Source organism: Centruroides vittatus, unplaced genomic scaffold, assembly GCF_030686945.1.
Source record: "Centruroides vittatus isolate TY-2023 unplaced genomic scaffold, ASM3068694v2 contig_347, whole genome shotgun sequence".
NCBI classification, from domain to species: domain Eukaryota; kingdom Metazoa; phylum Arthropoda; class Arachnida; order Scorpiones; family Buthidae; genus Centruroides; species Centruroides vittatus.
The window spans coordinates 1,693,786-1,714,801 of NW_027122171.1; the positions used below are offsets into that span (position 1 = coordinate 1,693,786).

A 21,016-nucleotide genomic window follows, 5' to 3' on the forward strand; every position below is an offset into this window, starting at 1 on the left:
CTCCCTAACCATAATTACTCATGAGTTCAGACAGAGGAATATCTTGAAACCACTATTCAAAGCATATTAGACACATGCAACAAGTCCATTCCCAGGAGGAGAAGTGGAAGGAGGGTTAATCCTTAGTAATGAACTGGCAATCATGTGCAGAACGAACAATCGGTTGCAGAGGGACTTTCAGTGCTGCCACAGTCATGAGAGGAGCTCCATTGTCACTACTTCCAACACCAAAAAGTATACAAGGAAAGGATTAAGAAATCAAAACTTGAGTCATGGCATGCCTTCTGTTCCAGAGCTGGTGGCAATCCCTGGAATTTCATTTATAAACTCAGTGTCAACAAACTGAAAACTACAAATCTTATAAGTAGTGAAGATATTTGTAACACCACAGACAACCTCAAAACTACTGTGTTTTTGAAGCCTTCTGCCCCTCTGACCCTATTGACAATGATACACCAGACCAGGTCTGAATTAGGAATACAGATCATTCTGAAAGGCTTTCGGGAGACGATCCGCTTTTCTCCTACTTGGAAATTTATGATATTATTGCCACCATGTCAAAAGGAAAGCTGCGGGTCCGGATCAGATTAATGCTGACACCATTCGGGAGATCTGGGGTGCCTGGCCAGACTGCAAAATTTTCAATACCTGTCTGCAGAAGGGCATCTTTCCTTGTCTCTGGAAAAATGCACAATTGATTATCATTCCTAAAAAGCACAGAAAGCTGCTCACAGTTAGTAACATGCAAAACATCATTCTTTTGTCATCCTTAGGCAAAGTGTTAGACAAACTTTTATTTAACAGGCTTTATTGGTTCTGGGAGTCTCAGAGACTTTACCATAGCTCCAATATGGATTTAGGAGGCAATGAGGGACCATAGATGCCTTGATGGACCTCAAGACCCACATCAAAGATTACTTTCTGAGCATGCCTATGTGTTTGGACTTAGTCTAGATTTAAAAAATGTGTTTAACTTGACATGGTGGCCGCAGATCCTAAACCAGCTGAGTGAAAATGGATGCCTGGAAAATTTATTCAATTTAGTAAAGGACTACCTTAAGGATAGAATGGCCATGATCAGAATAGGTAAACAGTTTTTCTCCAACCAGCTCTAACAAGGATGCCTGCAGGGCTCTGTTTGTGGCCCACTATTTTGGACAATTTTGTTTGAAATTTTCTTTGTCTTGAGTTTGGTCACCGGTGCAGGGTCTTTGCCTATGCCGATGACACCTTTCTTGTCTTTCCAGCCAATTCTAGGTGCACGATAGAGACTGCTGCCAACGATATTTTGACAAAAGTAGATGAATAGGGTGTCAGTAATAAGTTAATATTCAATGCAATGAGGACTAAAGGCATTGTTTTCACAGCTGCCTACTCATCAACAAATTTGTATTGATGTGTTTTGTGTGTATGCTTCAGAGACTCTTCCATTAAAATAGAGGAACATGTCCTTGGTGTGATCATTGATCACAGGCTAATCTGGAAGAAATACATTATGCACGTAACTAACCATACCAACCTTGTTTTTAATAATCTGCTTTGAGTTGCCAGGAACAGCTGGGGAGTTGATCATGTAGCTGTCAATGCCATCTATGACTGTGTTTTTGCCCACTATTTGTTACGCTTCTGCTTTATGGGGAGAGGCAGCATTCCATTCCCACAATCATTGGTGTCTCAGAACAGCACAATGCCTGGTGCTCCTGCGCCTGACCAAATGTTATTTCACTGTGTCTAACGCTGCTCTTCCTGTGCTTACAGGGAAGCTCCCCATCCTGCAGCAGATCCAGTACTGTACAGGCAGATTTCTTCTTTCCCATGGTAAAAGTGTTACCATCTCAGGCAATGTGTATGTCACAACCCATTATGAAATAAGTAGACCTTTTGCAGACCTCCCTCATTCTGCCCTCAGAAGGGGCCTTGGGGCTCATTACTGTGCTACCATCATCAAAGTTTTTACCAATGCGCAAGGCACTGCAAGTGCTTTTGTTGTGTATGTCAGTAGTGAGGAATTTCATCACGACGTCTTTCCCCTGCACCCGGAGTGCTCAGTGTTTCAAGCAGAAATGTTTGCCATCTTTAAAGCACTAGAATTCTGTAATAAAAATTTCAACAACTACAATATTACTATTTTCACTGACAGCCAGGCCATGGTCCAAGTCTTGACTAACAAAGATACCACTCACCCCCTTGCTAGGGACACTTTGTTCTCTGCAGATCAGTTCAGTAATAATTATCATATCAAATGGATTAAGGGGCACTGCGGCACTCCAGGTATTGAATGTGCAGACTTCCTCGGAAATGTGGCTACCTCTTTCAGGGACATCAACCCAGTGTACAGCCATTTACCGGTCTCCAGGTTAAAGCAGCTCCTCTGGCAACATACAATCGTATCATGGCAACAAGAATGGGAGTGTATCCCAGAGCAGCACATTTCCCGGCAGTTCTTCCCAGATGTAGCAAGATGCCTCAGCTGGAAATGGATCCACCCTCAACACGAGATGTCACAGCTGCTTTCAGAACATGGTAAATTCAATGTCTACTTACATCGGTTTCTACACAGCGACACTGACTGCTGTCCCAACTGTAATGTGCATGATGGGGGTAAGGCATTATCTTTTGTCTTGCCTACTGTTGGAGGACATAAGGTACAAGCTCAAACTTTATGTGGAAGAAGATAACCTCAATTGGCTCTGTAAGCTGGAAATTTTAGTGTCGAGTAAAAAGTACTTTTTCCTTTTTCAAAGGATGGCCAAGCTTTACTTTAACAGAACACTAATACATTGATAAAGGTTTTTTCCCACTTTTCATATCTTTGTATTGCTGAAGATCTTATAATATCCTTATGTCTATTGTACTGTGCATTTACTCTGTGTCTGTTACTGTACAAGGTCTGTACACCATTTTCGCCCTGGCGTCCGTGTTCAGGCGTGGTTTCATTTGTTTTGTTCAGGCCTTCATCAATGTACTTTCATTGTGTATCTAAGTTGCACTAGCATTGTGCAGAGACTATATCCTCTCATACTGTACATATGCAAGCTTTTTGTTTTGACTAACTTTTATGCAAACTGCAATGTCTTCGGTTTCGTGTTTTACCACATGACTCAGGACGTCATGATTTTATATTTACATATATTTTGTTTTCTTTCATTTTTACGCCTACTGTTGGTTTTCCTGCTTGGCATGTCATCTGTATGTATACCCTGTATATATTCATCCCAACTGTGCTTAGCGGTGTTGGGCATAATAAAGTTTATTTTGTTTGTCTGTCTGCTGGTCTGTATAGCTCAAAACTGAGTATCGCATGGTTTCCAATCATTGCCAGGCTCACTGCCTCGTGTGTTTGTTAATTTGCCTTCTCTTATTGAATTTCTTTTTACTCCCTTCTTATTTCTTTGTTCATTCTGATGCATATGCAAATTTGATCATTTGCAAATCTCTGTCACCTCTACCAGTCTTGCAATTTGCATGTGATTATGCACATTCCTTCATGGTGTTGTGATTCCACTTTTGAGGAGTGTAAGACAAAATATTCATCAGAATTCAGTGAAAATTTGAGTATTGGAGGAGGATAGGTAAATTGGAAAGTCATTTCAGTTTTTGCCAATCATTGAAATTTACATATGCCACTCAGAGGGAGCTTTCCTTTCTCTTCTTTCTATCTCCTCATCCTCCTCCTTCCCTTCTCCTCTTCCCTACCCTTCTTCTGCTGGCTAACCACTTTGTGTATGATTGTTGTTTTTTGTTAAACATTATTGAAATTTGTTTATAATGGATATCAAACAAGAATTAGAATATACTAAGTCATTTTGGGCATTTTTTGAACTATGCTTTTTCTCTAAAGAAAATTGTTGAACAAACTTGTTTTATAATAGTAAATATTTAGTCTTATCAGAAATTCAATATATTACCACTAAAGATTGTTTTCATTTACATAAACAACATGGGTTTTACTCTTAATACTTTTTGTTTTAACATTCCACATTAAAATTACAATGTTTTCAGTATATAAAATCTTTAAAATATGATTAATTTTTATTGTACATTTATTTAATTTAAAATATATGTTATCCACCTCAAATTATTGTTAAAGGTACATTATATTTTAACAGGAGTATCCGAAGAATAATTTTTTATTCTATCATAAAACCAACAATAAATGAAAAAGGAGAAAAAGAAATGGATACCATTCCTACTTCTCAAGCTTTACAAATTGCTGGTAGAGCTGGGAGATTTGGTACACAATTTGAAGAAGGATTTGTAACGACATTTCGAGGAGAGGATTTACCTATTTTAAGAGAGATTCTGTCGAGAGAAGTAGAACCGATTGTTGCTGCTGGTTTGCATCCAACAGCCGAACAAATTGAATTATTTGCTTATCATCTACCTCATGCTACACTGTCTAATCTAACTGTAACTATTTATTTTCAATTAATTACTAAAGTGAATTAAAGTATATAAAAATATTTTAATTCACTTTTATATTATTATTTTCAATTAATTACTAAAGTGAATTAAAATATATAAAAATATTTTAATTCTCTTTAGTAATTAATTGAAAATAATATAAATTTAAATATTTTTGTTGTAGGATATTTTTGTTAGTCTTTGCCAAGTTGATACATCAAGCTACTTTATGTGTAATATTGAAGATTTTAAGTTTTTAGCCGATATGATACAACATGTTCCCCTTCCTCTCCGAGCGAGATATGTATTTTGCTGTTCGCCAATTAATAGAAAGTTACCATTTGTTTGCACTATGTTTTTAAAGGTAATTTGATATAATTATATTTAATTTTTTATTTTCATTTTCATTTAAAAGCAAAATCTAATAACATGGAAATTTCATTTATTTATTTTGCAGTTTGCTAGACAATACAGCAGTAATGTTCCTTTGACGTTTGATTGGTTATGCAAAAATATTGGATGGCCATTTTCTCCACCTAAAACTATTTTAGATTTACTTCATTTAGAATCTGTATTTGATGTTCTTGATTTATATTTGTGGTTAAGGTAAGATTTAATAAGAATGTATATAAGAATACAATATATCAATATCTACTATAATTTAGATCAGCAATAATGAACCTTTCTCAAAGGTGGATCAAAATTGAACTTGAAATTCAGTAATGCAAAATCCTGGGCCAAATATTTAATTTGAGTTTTTAAAGATTTTACTTATTTTTCTTGATAAGTTATAGATTAAGCATAACAATAAACTATATACTATAAGGAAAAAGAAAATAATAATATGATTTTAACAGAAGCAGATCTATTGTTTTCTATTTTCAATTCATAATTTATGGCCTTTGAGACTTCTTGACAGCTTTGTGTTTTCACATTACATATGCAATGTTAAAGTTTTGAAATCAATAAAATATTTTTTCATAATTTATAAAAACCAAATACTTTCTAAACATTTAATGCAGGGTCATGGGTTTGCTATCACTGATCTAGATTTTACAAGGTGTTTTAGTTCTATATGAAATTTTACTCGATAAAAAATTTCTTATTTTGTATAGGGATCATTAATTAATTATTAAATATTAATTCAATCATACTTTTTAAGTGTAGCTGAAATAATTAACTGTATTTAACAAATGAAAACACAGATACATATAAAAATTAAACTTTTTTTTAATATATTATCCATATATTATACAAGGTGTCCCAACTAAAAATCCTTAATATTTCCTGAACAAATCAAGGTAAACAATATTAGTTTTTTATAAATTGAAGCTCTGTTTATTAGGATTTAATCCACACACTTAGAACATTTTATTTGGCAACATCCAAAATAAATATGTGCCTGTTTTTTCAAAACACCAATTTGCAAAGTGACCACATGCAGACATTCCTGATATAATAGTCTGAATACTTCATTTTTTTAAAGAAACCCCAAGAAAAATTATTACATGGCCACCAAGATGTCCAAACGTTAATCGAAGTGTATAGTGTATCCAACATTAAATTTTTCTGGGGCAATGAAAATCACTCTCTCTTTGAATATCATGTTAAGAAAATGCAAACCTTGTATGCTGTGTGAAGTGTGGTCTCATTCTTTGAGGAACTGTACTTCCTCAATGTTTGCTTTGCTTTGCTTTTATATTTGTAAAACCATTTAAGAATGTGGATATGGTGTTCATTACTAATTCTCATAGGTGCATGCTTTACAAGAATACAAATACCTAGTGGTCGATTAATTGCACTTTATAATGCTTAAATAACAAAAAGTATAGTGACATGGTTTCAGATTGGCAAAAAAAAAAAAAAAACCTTTCTAGGCAAATCATGAAACAAAAGGAACAGTGTTTCAGCTTGGAAAAGTGCAGTTATTTAAAATCTGTTGTTCAGGATATATTGAGAATTAAAATCCTAACTTTTAACTGGAACACCCTGTATATTTAATAACGTAGTATGTAATGACGGCTGAATATTCAAATGTCTTTGTAGTACATTACAATTGTAGAAATGTATTAAATCTGATAAAATTAATCATTTACAACAGTGTGTGTAAGTTTCAAGTGAAATCTCTTTGTTATAGTTAATAATTATATTTCTTTTTTCATTTTTACAGATGATGATAAAACATGATGTCAATACATAACAGATACTTCAGTAGTCTAATCTCTTAAAAAAAAAAAAATCTTGTGGGTTGCACAATGTGCATTTTTGCCTGCTGGACGGCCGCACCTACACAATAACATTATATACAAAAACAAAATATTAAATATTTTATCTATATTTATTGTAATTGTATATTTAAAAATGAAACATTAAAAATTTTTGACATTTTAAATAAATTTTATAAATGTGATTTTGCAGTTATCGTTTTCTTGATCTCTTTCCCGATGTTAACATGGTTCGAGATCTTCAGACAGAATTAGATCAAATTATTCAACAAGGCGTTTTAAATATTACACATTTGTTACGTTCTGGTGATATGAATCATGACATTGAAGAAGATTATCCAGTTCAAAAAGGAAAATGTAAGTGTATATTTGTTTCAAATTTAAAAGTAATTTAAAAAATTTATTAATTGACTTAATAAATATTTCAATATAGCTGATGATGATTTAAAGCAAGTGTCAAAAGATATTAGTTTTGATGGCAGAGACGCTTAACAGAACGATTACTAGCACAAGGCTTACTAACACCGAAAATGTTGGAACAATTGAAAAAAGAACTGAACGAAAGCAGTGAAAAACAACTTTCAACAACCAAAAGAAAAAAGCCAACGGTGACACGACGTCCTAAGAAATAAGATAGGTTTAATAATAAAATTTGTATAGTTGTTTCAATAATAAATCAATTTTATATTTGCAAAATTATTTAAGATATATTTAGATTATTTTGGTATTTTCCTTTTTTCAATCAAACTTCATTGATTGTCCACATTAAGATTGTATTGTTAGCTGAGATGGAAAAAAAGAGTGAATAATGAATGTAAGATATCAGCACCTTAAGGCTCTACATAGCCATAATTTTGCCTATTATTAGTATATATAACCTATAATATGACTGAAGGATAGGAAAAAATATCTTGATCTGTTTTAGCCATAATAAATTATAAGGATTTGAACACTGATTTCTTACAGTAATATGAAAATGGTCAGCTGTCAGCTTATCATAAAATTACTTACTAGAGTAGAAGAGAAAGTCAATGCAAAATTAAATTAATTTATTACAAATTTTAACATCTTATAAATTACAATAGTGAAAAAATAATAGTTCTTGTATTACAAATATGAATATTAATATAAGAACATTATAAGTAGTTTGCCCCAGTGGATTTCGCAGTGTTCTACTTATAATTGGTTTTAAAATCCTGGAAAATTAAAATAAACATTCAAAATATTGTAGTAAAAATGGACTGTAATCAATATTTAATGCTTTTCTTACCATTTATAGAAGAATAATGAACACATCAGAACAACAATTGTGCCTCCATTACATGTCAACCATTCTTTAATACTAACAGAAAAAATAACTTTTGAAATGATTTAAACTTAATTGTTTTAAAAACATTTTCAAAGTATTTACCACAATTCTTTTTTGTTATATGAATTGTGACAACTTGAAGTTTTAATTGGCTGCAAAATAAATTGATATAATAATGCAAGATTACATGGATTTTATAAATTAAACAACATAAGATATACAATTATATCCTTCCAAGATGATTCTTTATAAAAATCAGGAAATGGTAAAGTAGAAATAGAAGAAATCTCCCATAAATCTTTTTCATTTTCCCAAGGACAAGATGGTTCACAATTATTTTCTGGAATATTTTGCAGACATAAATGAAAATAAATCAAAATTTTAAAAAAATGTATGAAAATATTACCAATCATTTCTTTCAGATCAACTAAATACAATGGAATCTTATAAATAAATGGGTCTAGTTCATTTTCCTAAAAATAAATTTCATTTTTTTTAAATTAAATTTTAAAACACACATTAATTAATTATAAATATTTCATACTGCGAATATTTCAACATCCCATTTTCCTGGATGTAATTGCTCACATTCTAGTTTCAGTGAATGAATGAAGAGATCGGAAGGAATATCCTAATAAGAGGAAAATTTTTTAAATTTTATGTATAATAAAGATTAAATCATGTATTAAAAAATAATTATTTTAAAATTACATCATCATCATCATCATTATTATTATTTAATAATGAAACATTATTCCATTCAATTATATGGGATTGTTCACACAGAGAAGGACCATTTTCATAAGCGATACGAGTCATAATATTTAATGGTTGTGCTTTTACTTGTTTCAGATCAAGATCTCTGAAAATTATAGGTTGGCTGTTTCTTTTTGCTGAAGGATAAATAATAAATTAATATGTCAAAATTATAAAATAATCTAATTTAACTAAATTTACCTTCACATTGAGTATTTGCTGCATTGCCATGGAAAACAAGAACTAACCAAATATATTTAGTTTCCACTGGAAAATATGGCAGTGGTAAACTGTAGTCCAAACCCCACCTATTAAATACATAATTCTCTATTAATTTTTATAATTAATTTCTCAGTTAAACTAAATTATTATGTAATTTTTATTACTTTTCACCATTTGAAACAGTTCGTGTCCATGTTGTTGCAAATGCCATCCGAAGATGTCCTTCGCCAAAACATTGAAATCCATTAAATTTTGGTTTCTAAAATTAAAATAATAATATTAATAGTATGAATAATTTCATTATACTGCGTGAATTTTCACTATGAGTACAATTTTACTGTTGGTATTCATTTGGTATTTGCTTTTTACATAAACTTTTTAAATTTTTCAAACAGACTGTTATTTGAAATATTAAAATCCTCATTATCATACCCTCTGTTTATATTTTGAACAGGAAGGTCAGGCACTTTGTTCTATCTTTTTACCTTCTTTCACCTTTTACAATCGATTATTTGATTCCTCCTTTTATCCATTAAAACCATCTACAATATTTTTATTATTTTATTACATACCATATTTTTGCATGGAATGACTGGCATACTGGTTAAAATCTGACTAAAATATAAAATTAATCAGATCTAACAAAACTAGTTGTTAATTAAACGTTATTGTAATTTAAATTGTAAACAAAAACTCTCTTCCTGATTTTAAAACAATTAACAACTTATTGACATTAGTAGTAGTAGTAGTCAGCAGGGTAGCCCATGTTGACTACTACTACAGCATCTATCCTGACCTTCCTCTCAAATTCACACAAAGTTGATGTTAATCAGTGTAAGCTGAGGTAATTTACAGTGAGTTTCTTAAATTTAATATGTTTGTGATTTGATTTAAAAATGCAAAAATAATGACAATAAAATACATGCTAAAAAAGCACTTTTGGAATTCCATGAGTATTTTACATCATTAGAAAAAAGGCAATATGTAGAAATTACAGATACTCCTCACTTTACGACCTATCTGCTTAACGACCACTCGCACTTACGACCAATTGAGTTTCGACCTGCAATTCAGGGAATCCCCTTTCTCAGCTTGAGTGTCAGTCAGTGGTGAATGGTGACATGTGCACTAAGCATACTATAATAGGCTTGCGCTTACTATAATAGTCTTATAGTACTATAATCGGCTAATAGCGTACTATAATAATCTTTTTATGAATAAATTTGAAGTTTGTTGCATAATTTGTATACTTTTATAACAATCCTCTATTCCCGGCACAAGCTCCTCGCTTATCGACCAATTCGCTTAATGACGTAGTCATTGGTCATAAAGTGAGGAGTACCTGTGAACATATAACTGACGTAATGCTGGCTGTTTCAATTTTAGAATAAAAACTGGTTCGTTTTTTAATGCACATTCTAGTGCGGGATGTATAACCTCACTTAAACTGGCATCCTGGCTTTTAGCATACGGAAATATCTGATTTTGTGGTCTCCCTCAGATAGATTGGCATGCTGTTGTTCTGCAAAAATATGGTATGTATTTAAAAAAATTGAAAGATATATCTTTCAGTTTATCTAATACAAGTATTTTGTTACTGATAAATCTAAAAAAGCACATCATAAAATAGAAGTTTTGTGTGGGTGTATGTATGTACAGTACATTAAAATATAATTATATATATTTTAAACTGCTTGATTCATTTTCTAAGATGATAATTTTGGAAAATGAACTCATCACATTTTTCCAAAGTAACTATTATCTTTAATGTGGAAACAAACATTATAGTCTATATGAAATGTTTTAGAAATTAACTGCAAGCAGTGGCAGTTTTAGATTATGTGAGACCCAAGTAAATGTACACTTGTGATGTCTTTTTGTTATACAATATATCATCAAATATATTCTATGAATGGAAGTACTGGTATACAGCCTTAGTTGTCTATACTTAAAACTGACAGTATAAGATTATTTCATTCCTACATTACAAACAAATTGTTTAAAATTAACTCTAAACAATTAAAATTTTTACATTTTAATTATAAATGAATAATAATTTAATTGAAATAATGTTATACTTACAACCAATGCACGTACTCTTTTCATTTGATCTCTTGTTGAATCCTGCAGGGATCGTTAAAGACATTAATTATAATTCACGATTCCATTATTTTTTAAAACACTAAAGTAGAAAATTTTAAATTATTCTTACCAATATGAGGATAAATTGAAAGAGTTATTAGATTATTTATTTAAAACACTTACTATTTCAAAATCAATCCAATAACTATAATCTAAAAATTTTTTTATTCCATTCTGAAATGGTATATAACAGCATGGATTATCCGGATATAATCTAGGAAATATTTGAAAGTTGGCAATATCGACAAATTTATAATTTTTATAGGCATAATTTTCTTCTTGTAACTGTGTCATTGCATAAGAAGCTAATTTCCTGTATAGCATATACACAGATATAGAAATTTTTGGTTTTATTATCATTTGATATTTTGTTAAGAATATTACTTGATAATTGAAGATGGAAGAAATCTGACTATGGAAGAGTAATAACCTCCCTGAATTAAAGACATGATAGCATTTCTTGTAGGATGTTGTATTGACTGAAATTTTCTTGCAAAAAATACTCTATGAGAAATGGAATAAATAAGTTCTTCCATATCATTCATTTCGAAATGAGCTGGTCCCTTAAAATATATAAATAGAATGTTTTATTTATTAATTAGAAAGTTTAAGAAAAGCAGATTTTAAAATTTTACCTGACCACAGAAATCAGAATCTTGATTATCGTGACGACACAAGTTTTTCTGATCTACTTTCGAATACGTTTTATAGTAATGCACTTGGACTTTTCTAAGGGTATAGCTAAAAATTTCAAACTATGTATTAATATATATAATAAGAGAACTGGGTTTTGTGTATGTCTATGTATAATTATATGCATTATATGGACTTTCCCATTACTTCTATTCATTTTTGTAATTTTTATATTTACTAATGTGAATAAATAACTGCATTAATATTTTCAGTAATAACAGAAATTACATTCTAGTTCTTTACTGTAAAGTGTACAACAGTTGATTGAACATGTTCATGTTTATAAACTGTTCAGATCTTTCAGATGTTTATAAAATGATAATGAAAAAAATGTATGTAATAGAAAATGAAACCTAAAGAAAACAAAATTCTTATTGTAAATCAATGATGCAGGTTATTATAAACAGAGCAGATGAATACATATAAATCATTACTTTTTTATTTTTGTTAATAATAATTTTAAATTTCTCAATTCAATATTAATTTTATTCTAAAAGAACAATTTTCAGATCAGAAGAATTAAACTGATGATCAGATAGGCAAGGCAATTAAGATGTCAGCTTACTTCTCTGGGGAACTCTGAATTTTTTGTGGGCAGTCTATCTTTGATACATTGGGTCTATCCCTCTCCACTCGACCTCTTCCATTGTCTATCCCTCTCCACTTGACCTCTTCCAAATTATCCACCGTAAGCTTGGCCTGGCCAAGCTTACGGTGGATAATTTTTTCATTTTTGGCTCTTTCCTCTCTGTGGGCACCAAGAATTTTTTTTTGTATCCATAGTGGATTTGGAGAAGGCTGTAATGGGGGCGACCAGGTGGTGAAGGATGACGCTCAACATATCTGGGATAGAATGTCCATGGAAAATTCATGGAGAGTTGCTTGTCTGGATTAAATCCCAGATTCTCTAGACTGATGCTTTCACTGCCTTGGAAATCCAGCAGTTGTTGGCAGTCTGATTAGCAAAACTGATAACATATCTGCATAGTTATGGGTTGATATTTTCTTTGAGAAACTTCTAAATTTAATTTAATTCAAACTTAATTTTTAATTATTGATATCACACCAGACAGTGGCCTAATTGTGTATCTTTAGCCAAATTACATAATTTGATTATTTAATAATTAGCACAGTTATAACCAATAGATAATTCAGTTTAAGTTTTTTGCTAAATTGAATGTCAGGCTATGCTTATGTATACATTAAAGGTTAGTAGATGTGTATGATTATTTAATATATATATATATATATATTTATATTTATTTATTTACTTATTTGTATTTTAATTGATGTTTTAAATAATAATTAGCTTAAAAGTTAAGTTTTAATTACCTCAATGGAGAATTCATTAATGCTGTAATTAAATAAGATTCATCGGGAACAATAGTAGTTTGAAGCAAAAACTGATATTTATTGAATACCATTGTTCTAACTTTCTCATTCACAACATATTCTACAAAATCTCTGTGAGAAAATAATTTTTAAATAATTTTTTTGTCAAGATATTTAATGATTTTTTAAAATTATGATTACCTGTGAAAGACTGCCCACTGTGAAGAAGAATAAATCTGTAATTCGTCAAATTTTGGCTGTCCGTCCGTCGAAGTAACACTATATACGTATCCGTTGCAAGCAAATCTAAAATTAAATATCTAATTGATTAATTTTAATGTGTTTGTTCCATAATGTTAAAAATAAAACTACAAAATGATTACAATGCCTCTTTATAATAGGGATGATTAGGTTTGGCATTTCTTGGAACAGCATGAGAAAAAAAATTGTAGCCTAGTAAATATATTACATATAAAATTCTTTAAATATTTTAAATTTTTAATAATTTTTAACATAATTATGCAAAAACCTCTGTAATCTGCAAGTGCAGCTGCGAGATCATCTACGTCACGTAGAGGCAAATCTGCACCGCTGAGATTGATTGCAAAATCCCAGAGACCTCTCCTTAATAATTCTTCAAAACACTAGAAGGATACAGGTTTTAATAGATTGAGTATATTTAAATTTTCTTATAATTTACAGAAAATACCTCTAGTTGTGCCCTGACAATTTCGTACGAAGCCCAAGACGTTCTAAAAGATCTCTCTTTGGGGAGGACACAAATGTTAAATGAATCCGAGAAAGCTTTTTTAATTTCTTCAACAAGTCTCTAATATTATTTTTTTAAAATTTGATTTGTATTTATTAATTTATTAAAGCTTTAGGATAATTTAACCAAATTTCTTTTTAACTTCTTACTTTTCTTGTATGTTCGGAGTTGCTATCGACGTGAACAACATAAAAGAAGTACGGCCTGTAAATCAGTATAAGAAGTTGCATCTGCAAATAAATGGGAAATATTTAAAATTATTTTTGATGATAATATTATAATAGTAAAAAATATGTTATTATTGTTATGATATTTTATTTACCACAGCGTCAACGTCCTCGTGAACAAGTATTAAGAAAGCAAGCCGAGCAGGTATCAAATCACGATTTTCATTTGTCGATACTAGAATGAAATTAAGATTTAAAATAAGCGGTTTCATTTGAAATGGCATTGACATCGAGCACATGCACCAAATGGAATTTGTATAAATGAGTCTTATGACCGACTCGTTAGTAACACATTTCATTCGTTTGACTTTACGAATGTACCCACTTTTAAATATTATTTTGTGAATTTTTAAGTATAACACTGCTTCTTAAGTCTTGTCTTAAACTTTTAACTTAGGGTATGTTTCATTTTAAAGTTCTTTAGGCTCATCTAATTATACAGGGTGTATCAGTACAGCGGTTACAAACTTTCAGGAGAGATAGAGTACACCTAGACGATGGGAAATCACATAGCAATGCAGGGTCGGAAACGCTTTTCTGGCATGGTAGTGACGACTCAAAACACAAGAAAGGAAGGACACAAACAGGGTGAGAAACATGCTTATTATTCTTAGTACAGCAAAAATGCTGGGATATCTTTGGCTGGTGTACGCGATAGATGTCACTACACCAACCAAAGACATCCTAGCATTTTTGCTGTACTAAGAATAATAAGCATGTTTTCTCACCTGTTTGTGTCCTTCCTTTCTTGCGTTTTGTGTCGTCACTACCATTCCAGAAAAGCATTTCTGACCCTGCATTGCTATGTGATTTCCCATCATCTAGGTGTACTCTATCTCTTCTGAAAGTTTGTAACCGCTGTACCGATACATCCTGTATATATAATTAAAGCCAATTAATTAGAATTTATAGATTTATGTATTTAATTTTGATTGTTCAAATAACTGCAAGTTAAGATACTTGCATACCACTATAGGGATATGGGTTAAGATCTGATCTATACTTTATAATATATCAATGAATCAATATTATATTTCTGAGTCAAAATGCCAAATAATTTTTCTCAGAAATTTTCTAAAATTTTAAAGGAAACAATTAAAAGATATTTTAAATGAAATAAATGCTTACATTCTTTCAGTTTTGAAGAATCATGAAGAATCTGATGAGATGGAAGTGACAAATTATTGAACATAATTTTCCCAAATTTCTGTTCAAATTTTACAAATTAAAATTTAAAAAGTCATTTAAAAATAGTATTAAATTTATACAATATCAGTAGATTAAAATTACCATATTTTGCAAATAAAATGGTGGTACACATGCACCTTGTCTGTTATATTGGTAAGCACAATAAACTTGTTTGATCTTTTCTCGACAGTCCTCATTCTCTACTCTACAATATTAAAAAAGTCAAGTTTGATTCTTTTGGTATTTATTAATGTATTTTAGTTCTACATCATATTTGAATAACACCACTAATGCTGTAATATTCTATTTAAAAAAAAAGAAGTACTGCATCACCATTAAACTAGTACAAAACTTATTTATGAATTGTTTATAACTAAGTAGACAGCCACTTACTATATATCTATATATAGAAGCATAGTATAGAATTTGAATAACCATTTACTAGTGTAAGACTTTACTAAAACATTTACCTTCCTAATACTTTCCATAAATATTCACTAATAAGAGTGGGTGAAGGAGGTTCTTTATTACAGTAGCCACCATAGCTGTAATATAAATTGTTATTTTTTCTTCTTCTAAATGATAATAATATAAATTTAAAATTATTGCTACAATATTACACTCTGCCTACTTCATTCTTATGGCTTTCTTACGCGAAGGGCATTCTACATTAAATACCGACGTAGCGTCTTGTATTCTTTCTTCTATTTCAATATCGGAAAGATCGATCTGATGTTCGTATGGTTTTACATAGTGCAAAAATATAACTTCATTTCCATTCCACGATTTCTGACAGGTGATATTAACATTTAATATTTTTCTGATACCTGGTGCAGGATCTCTGTTGCAAAATTCAATTCCAAATGCAAACAAACAGGCTTGAAATGAAATGCATCTGTTCAAAGTTGGACATGCTACTTCTTTTTCTGTAAATAGATGTAATTGTCTTAGATAGATGAAAGAAGAGAGCAGCTATGGAAACCCTGATTAACTATACATGATCTTCCCATGCAAACCAAAGTCACCTTATTTCAATTTAAAAATTTCCCCAAAAGGTGTTCGATAGATGACCGGCATGACTCTATTGTTAAAGGAAAAGTATGATGTATGGAGGCAAGACACTACTAATTTGAGGAGGAGAGCATATATTTTATATGAAATAAATTTAAAATATGATTTAAAATACTTTTAAAGTAATTAGGTTAGTGATTTGTTGAAACATTTAAAATTTAATATGATCCAACTTGGATTGTGAGTTAACATAGGCTTATATTGATCCAAAAACATTTTTGGAATTAAAATTTAAGCAGTTTAAGTTTACAAAGTATTCAATAATGCTTTGTTCTATATTATCAACTTTGAAGATACCATAAATGATAAATAAAGGCAAAAGTGTTTACATCTTAATTTAATGTTATATGTTCTTTTATTTAATATATCATGGACTTAGGTGTTTTTTTTTTTTTATTAAGGAAGTTCCTCAAAATATAGATTCAGTTGTTTTTCATGAATTCAATAGGTTTTTCTTGTTGATTTTTGATGACAAACTTTAGTAGCTTTAGCCTACAAGTTTTCTAAAGTGTTTTCAATCTAAAAAAGCAATTTGGACTTATTTGGGATTTATTTAATAATGAAATTAAAATTATTATTATTATTATTATTGTGGTGGTTTTGGAACATATCCTACATGGTATATACGGCAGTGGCTAATGCTATTACAGAAAACAAATGTTTTGTTTAAGTTGTTCATGTACTGTACATATTTGTTTAAGAATTTCACGACTATGTGCAGCCTTTTGTAGAGTGTTTTACAGTATGGGCTGTTATGTATGCAGTTTGATGCCCATGCAAGAAAGGACTACTGGCACAATACATTCCTCACTCACTCTCTACAGACAATTTATTTTGTGAGCAAGTTTTGAGTATTTACTAATTTTTTCAGGGTATGTATTTTGTACACTGTGCGTGACTGGTACAACTGTCTGTGATGCAAGTGATTTTGTTTTGTTTGTCTGGTCCATTGCAATGGACTGTTTTGTCTGTGATTATGGCATGATTACTATATTTTGCCTGTCATTTTACGTGACCATCCGTGACACGTATTCGCAGTATGGTTTCCGAGTGTGTAAGTTTTCATTTGCCAGCAAGCTTTTGATGTATTATATTTGCTATTTGGTTATAATGATGTAAGTACAAGTGCATAACCAAATTATTTTGTTTAAATTTATTACTCTACTTTTAAATTATTGCCATACTATTATAGTATTATTTTTTTTATTAAATTAAGTTTTGAGAATTTGTTTTAAATTACAAGGAAAATAAAGTAATTTTAAATAATTTTTCTATATTCTAAAATATTATGTTAGATGACTGCAATTTCAACAGCAAAATTAAAAATTCTTACTTTCATCCCTGTTGGTAATTATTTGAGGATGCTCTGCCCATTCTTTATTTTTTAATATAGAATTGGAATTGTTTCCAACAATTAGCATCATACTTAACTAGAATTAACAATATCAAACATGTATATAAAGAAATTGTAACAAAGATAGGATTTGTCATATATTGATACTTGCATCTTTGATACTATAATCTTTGGGACAGAGAAGTGCACTTCGCGAATGAGTCTCCATCAACACATATTCTCTGATGATTATTTCGTCCTCATTAGGCTTATAATGATACTTATAGATCTCTGGATTAGGTACCACTCTTCCATTTAAAGTGAAATTCTCCGCCCTAACATAACAAACAACAAACAAAACAGATAGAAGCAAGTAGCTTGTAGTTTTCATAATCTAAATCAAATAAAAATTCATTAAATAATAGAAAAGTTAGTTTTCTGCTTATAAATATATTACATACTGTGTGTATACAGCTAGGATTCGGCTTCCATCCTATAGTTTTGTACCGCTTGCAATAATTTATCTTGATAGATAATTTAGTATTATGTCCTTTGGAATTTGACCATTCTATTTAATAATTATACAATGGAGTATTTGACTTAAAAGACATTTATAAATTCAAAATATCTTCAAATTAGAAGTAATAAATCACATTTTGTTAATTTCATTAACATTCATACCAGAAAATAATAATAATAATGATATTTACTTTAAAAAAAAAAAAAAAAAAAACATTATTTTAAACGTTAGAACATTAATCCAATCCCCAAAATATAGAAAGATTATTAAATTTTTTACATACGTTTTTCCAAGCTTAGTTAAGAGTTAGTAATAAGTAGGTGGTCATTCCCAGACAGGAAAAGACAGATAAAACGAAAAACTTAATCGAATTAGCGATAAGTGAAGTCACATACGAGAGAAAATATGGTGTAGAATTATTTGTTTTGGATAAAATGCTGCAAACTGTACAAGAATAAGTGAAATCGATCCTGTAAATCAGCAACTTCCGTCACTTCTGATAATGTGTAAACGGAAAAGTTTTTAGATAATCAATTTTTCATACACAAGTTTAACGTTACTATATACAGTAAGAAGTGAGTAAAATTATCAGGAAAAACCTTAGAATAAGGACTGGACTGTCCTTATTCTAAAGTTGTTTGCAGTGTGCGCTTGCATGCGATATAATGGGACAGTGCGATAAATTCCCACTGTCGTCCGTCCGACTGTCATTTCTTGATCTCGAGGACGGAGTTAGATATATGAAAGACGAGACCGGATATGGAAGATTAGGGACCTCTTGGCCCCGATTAACTATATACGAGCATCCAATGCAGACCGGAAGTCACGTTATTTCAATTCAAAAGTCCCTCCCCCCCTCAAAGCGGTTTAGGTGACGGACACGACTCTGTCGCTAGCAGGAAAGTATGGCGTACAGGGGCAAGACATTAGTAATTTGAGGCGGAGAACACATTTTAAGTAAGATATAGTCCTACAGTAAAACCTGCGTAAATCGGAATCGCACGGTACCGAGTATTTTTCCGGTTTGTCAGGTTTCCGTTTTGAACAGGTTCTTTTTTTTTAACTTGGAAAATTGCTCCGTTCCGAAGAGTTTTTTTCCCGTTTAGGCTGGTTTCCTTTTATTCCGGTTCTGTTTCGGACAGGTTTTACCGCACACTGTGTAATTTAGGTAAATATTTTAACTTTAACATAACTAAAAGAAAGTGCAGTACGTTAGGATAAGGAAAAGTTTTTTTATTTTCATAATTTTTTTATTTATTTTAAATTGTTAGTTTTAATCATCATGTGTATAAACTATACAGTATATATTTAGCATCACATTCCCTCTTTTTGTTTGATTTATAACATGCCCTTATCAGTGGCGTAGCGTGGGTGTCAGCCGCCCGGGGCGGAGGAAAATTTCGCCGCCCCCTTATTTAGGTATTTTACAAGATGATATTATTTATTGTGAAATTTTGCCGCCCGGGGCGGGCCGCGCCCTGCCGCCCCCACTACGGCTTTTTTTTTTAACTCTTTCCGCCCTGTGGGCACTAAGAGGGCCTCTTTTTAGTAGGCCCATTATGGGTTCGGCCAGGCCCACAATGGGGCGACCGGGTGGTGAGGGACGGGGCCCGACATATCCGAACGGACCACCCCCGAAAAATTCCTGGGGATTATTCGACCCGTTCGGATTCGATCCCGGGTCCCCCGGAGCGGTAGGCTGCCACCTTGACCGCTCGGCCATCCGGCCGTCGCCCCCACTACGCTACGCCACTGGCCCTTATGCCGACAAAACGCATCAGAATCGAATATGGTGACGAATGGTAAAGAAGCTTACGTAAGCGAAGTACAACAAGTGACATTTCACCCGTTTGTTGTATTTAAAACAATACTAAATAGCGGAAATTGTGTGAACATAATAAAAACATTCACAAATTCTAACAGCTACTCCAGAAAATCACAAAGTACAGGCGTTAGAAAGCGAAAATCCGAGAAGACCAAGACCGAAATGTAAGCTCCAAATAATTAGAAATGTGATTTTTGATCTACGTACAGTCTTGAAGTGAAATTACGAGTGCCAATGCCCGACATTGAGCGTTAACATTAAAAATTGATGTAAAGTACACTTTAAACATATTTTATTTTAAAAGTTTTGATGATTGTATAAATTCGATTGTGTTATTTTAGTTATCTCTTAGGGGCACGGCATTATCCAGTTTCCCTTTAGCACAATTCAAAATTCTTGTGTGTCCAGTTGCACTTTAGAATATGTGCCGGGACAGTCCAGTTCGGATCGTCCATTCCACCGGCGGTTACCATGGCAACGGACCAATGATTGGTTGATTTCATTTCGGCCCACTGGCGTTTTCCATATTTTCTTGGCGTTAGGAACACTTAAATTGGGATCACATTTACATAGAAGTCTTCCCCGCAGATCGCTCACGTGTCGCTTTGTGGCAATCAAATAAATCAATTCTAATAATTTTTTTCATAAACGCGATATTTACCAGGACATGCTTAACTACAACACTTCACCCCCTCCCGATTTCATTTCCCCTTATTAACTCAAACCCATTGCCCAAACTTCCTATTGATACCGCTTAAAATGTTGCAATGTTCGGCCAATTTAATGTACTGTACAGTACGTGCAACCAGTGCCATAACTATCCATTTCTGTGCCCTGCTCAAGAATTTGCATTTAGACCCCTTAATTAATTAGGTTTGGGAAAATAATAGAACAAATACATGCATTTTGGGCCCCCCTTCCAAGTGAGCCCAAAATGTGGGTGCATCTGCACTGCGTGCAACGATTTTAAGACACAAAATAGAGCTTTTTCTGAGCCGAT

At 31.8% G+C, this 21,016-nt stretch overlaps 3 protein-coding genes across 3 annotated transcripts in view; 1 reads left to right on the top strand and 2 right to left on the bottom strand.

Moving 5' to 3' along the window:
• Suv3 (Suv3 helicase) overlaps positions 1 to 7,328 on the top strand; it is a 34,777-nt gene extending 27,449 nt beyond the window's left edge. Inside the window, exons 11-15 of the mRNA XM_067269163.1 lie at positions 4,110 to 4,410; positions 4,589 to 4,768; positions 4,862 to 5,010; positions 6,823 to 6,986; positions 7,063 to 7,328. Of these exons, the coding sequence (XP_067125264.1) occupies positions 4,110 to 4,410; positions 4,589 to 4,768; positions 4,862 to 5,010; positions 6,823 to 6,986; positions 7,063 to 7,121 (853 nt within the window). The 3' untranslated portion in view covers positions 7,122 to 7,328. The remainder of the gene's footprint in view (positions 1 to 4,109; positions 4,411 to 4,588; positions 4,769 to 4,861; positions 5,011 to 6,822; positions 6,987 to 7,062) is intronic.
• A 335-nt stretch (positions 7,329 to 7,663) lies between these two features.
• On the bottom strand, positions 7,664 to 8,593 carry LOC136974367 (uncharacterized). Its single transcript, XM_067269219.1, has 6 exons — positions 8,483 to 8,593; positions 8,345 to 8,411; positions 8,160 to 8,278; positions 8,041 to 8,090; positions 7,900 to 7,971; positions 7,664 to 7,825 (listed from the first exon to the last, which is right to left on the bottom strand). The coding sequence occupies exons 2-6, from the start codon at positions 8,349 to 8,351 to the stop codon at positions 7,699 to 7,701; spliced, it is 375 nt and encodes a 124-aa protein (XP_067125320.1). The 5' UTR covers positions 8,352 to 8,411; positions 8,483 to 8,593; the 3' UTR covers positions 7,664 to 7,698.
• On the bottom strand, positions 8,477 to 18,478 carry LOC136974344 (uncharacterized). Its single transcript, XM_067269199.1, has 23 exons — positions 18,475 to 18,478; positions 18,133 to 18,239; positions 17,844 to 18,065; positions 17,672 to 17,768; positions 15,899 to 16,193; positions 15,738 to 15,812; positions 15,370 to 15,472; positions 15,208 to 15,286; positions 14,175 to 14,254; positions 14,002 to 14,082; positions 13,793 to 13,912; positions 13,613 to 13,727; positions 13,467 to 13,536; positions 13,285 to 13,389; positions 13,084 to 13,215; positions 11,694 to 11,799; positions 11,443 to 11,621; positions 11,182 to 11,371; positions 10,999 to 11,040; positions 9,081 to 9,175; positions 8,896 to 9,002; positions 8,650 to 8,831; positions 8,477 to 8,569 (listed from the first exon to the last, which is right to left on the bottom strand). Exons 3-23 carry the CDS (start codon positions 18,060 to 18,062, stop codon positions 8,477 to 8,479), a joined length of 2,565 nt encoding a protein of 854 aa, XP_067125300.1. The 5' UTR covers positions 18,063 to 18,065; positions 18,133 to 18,239; positions 18,475 to 18,478.
• Positions 18,479 to 21,016: the final 2,538 nt, after the last annotated feature.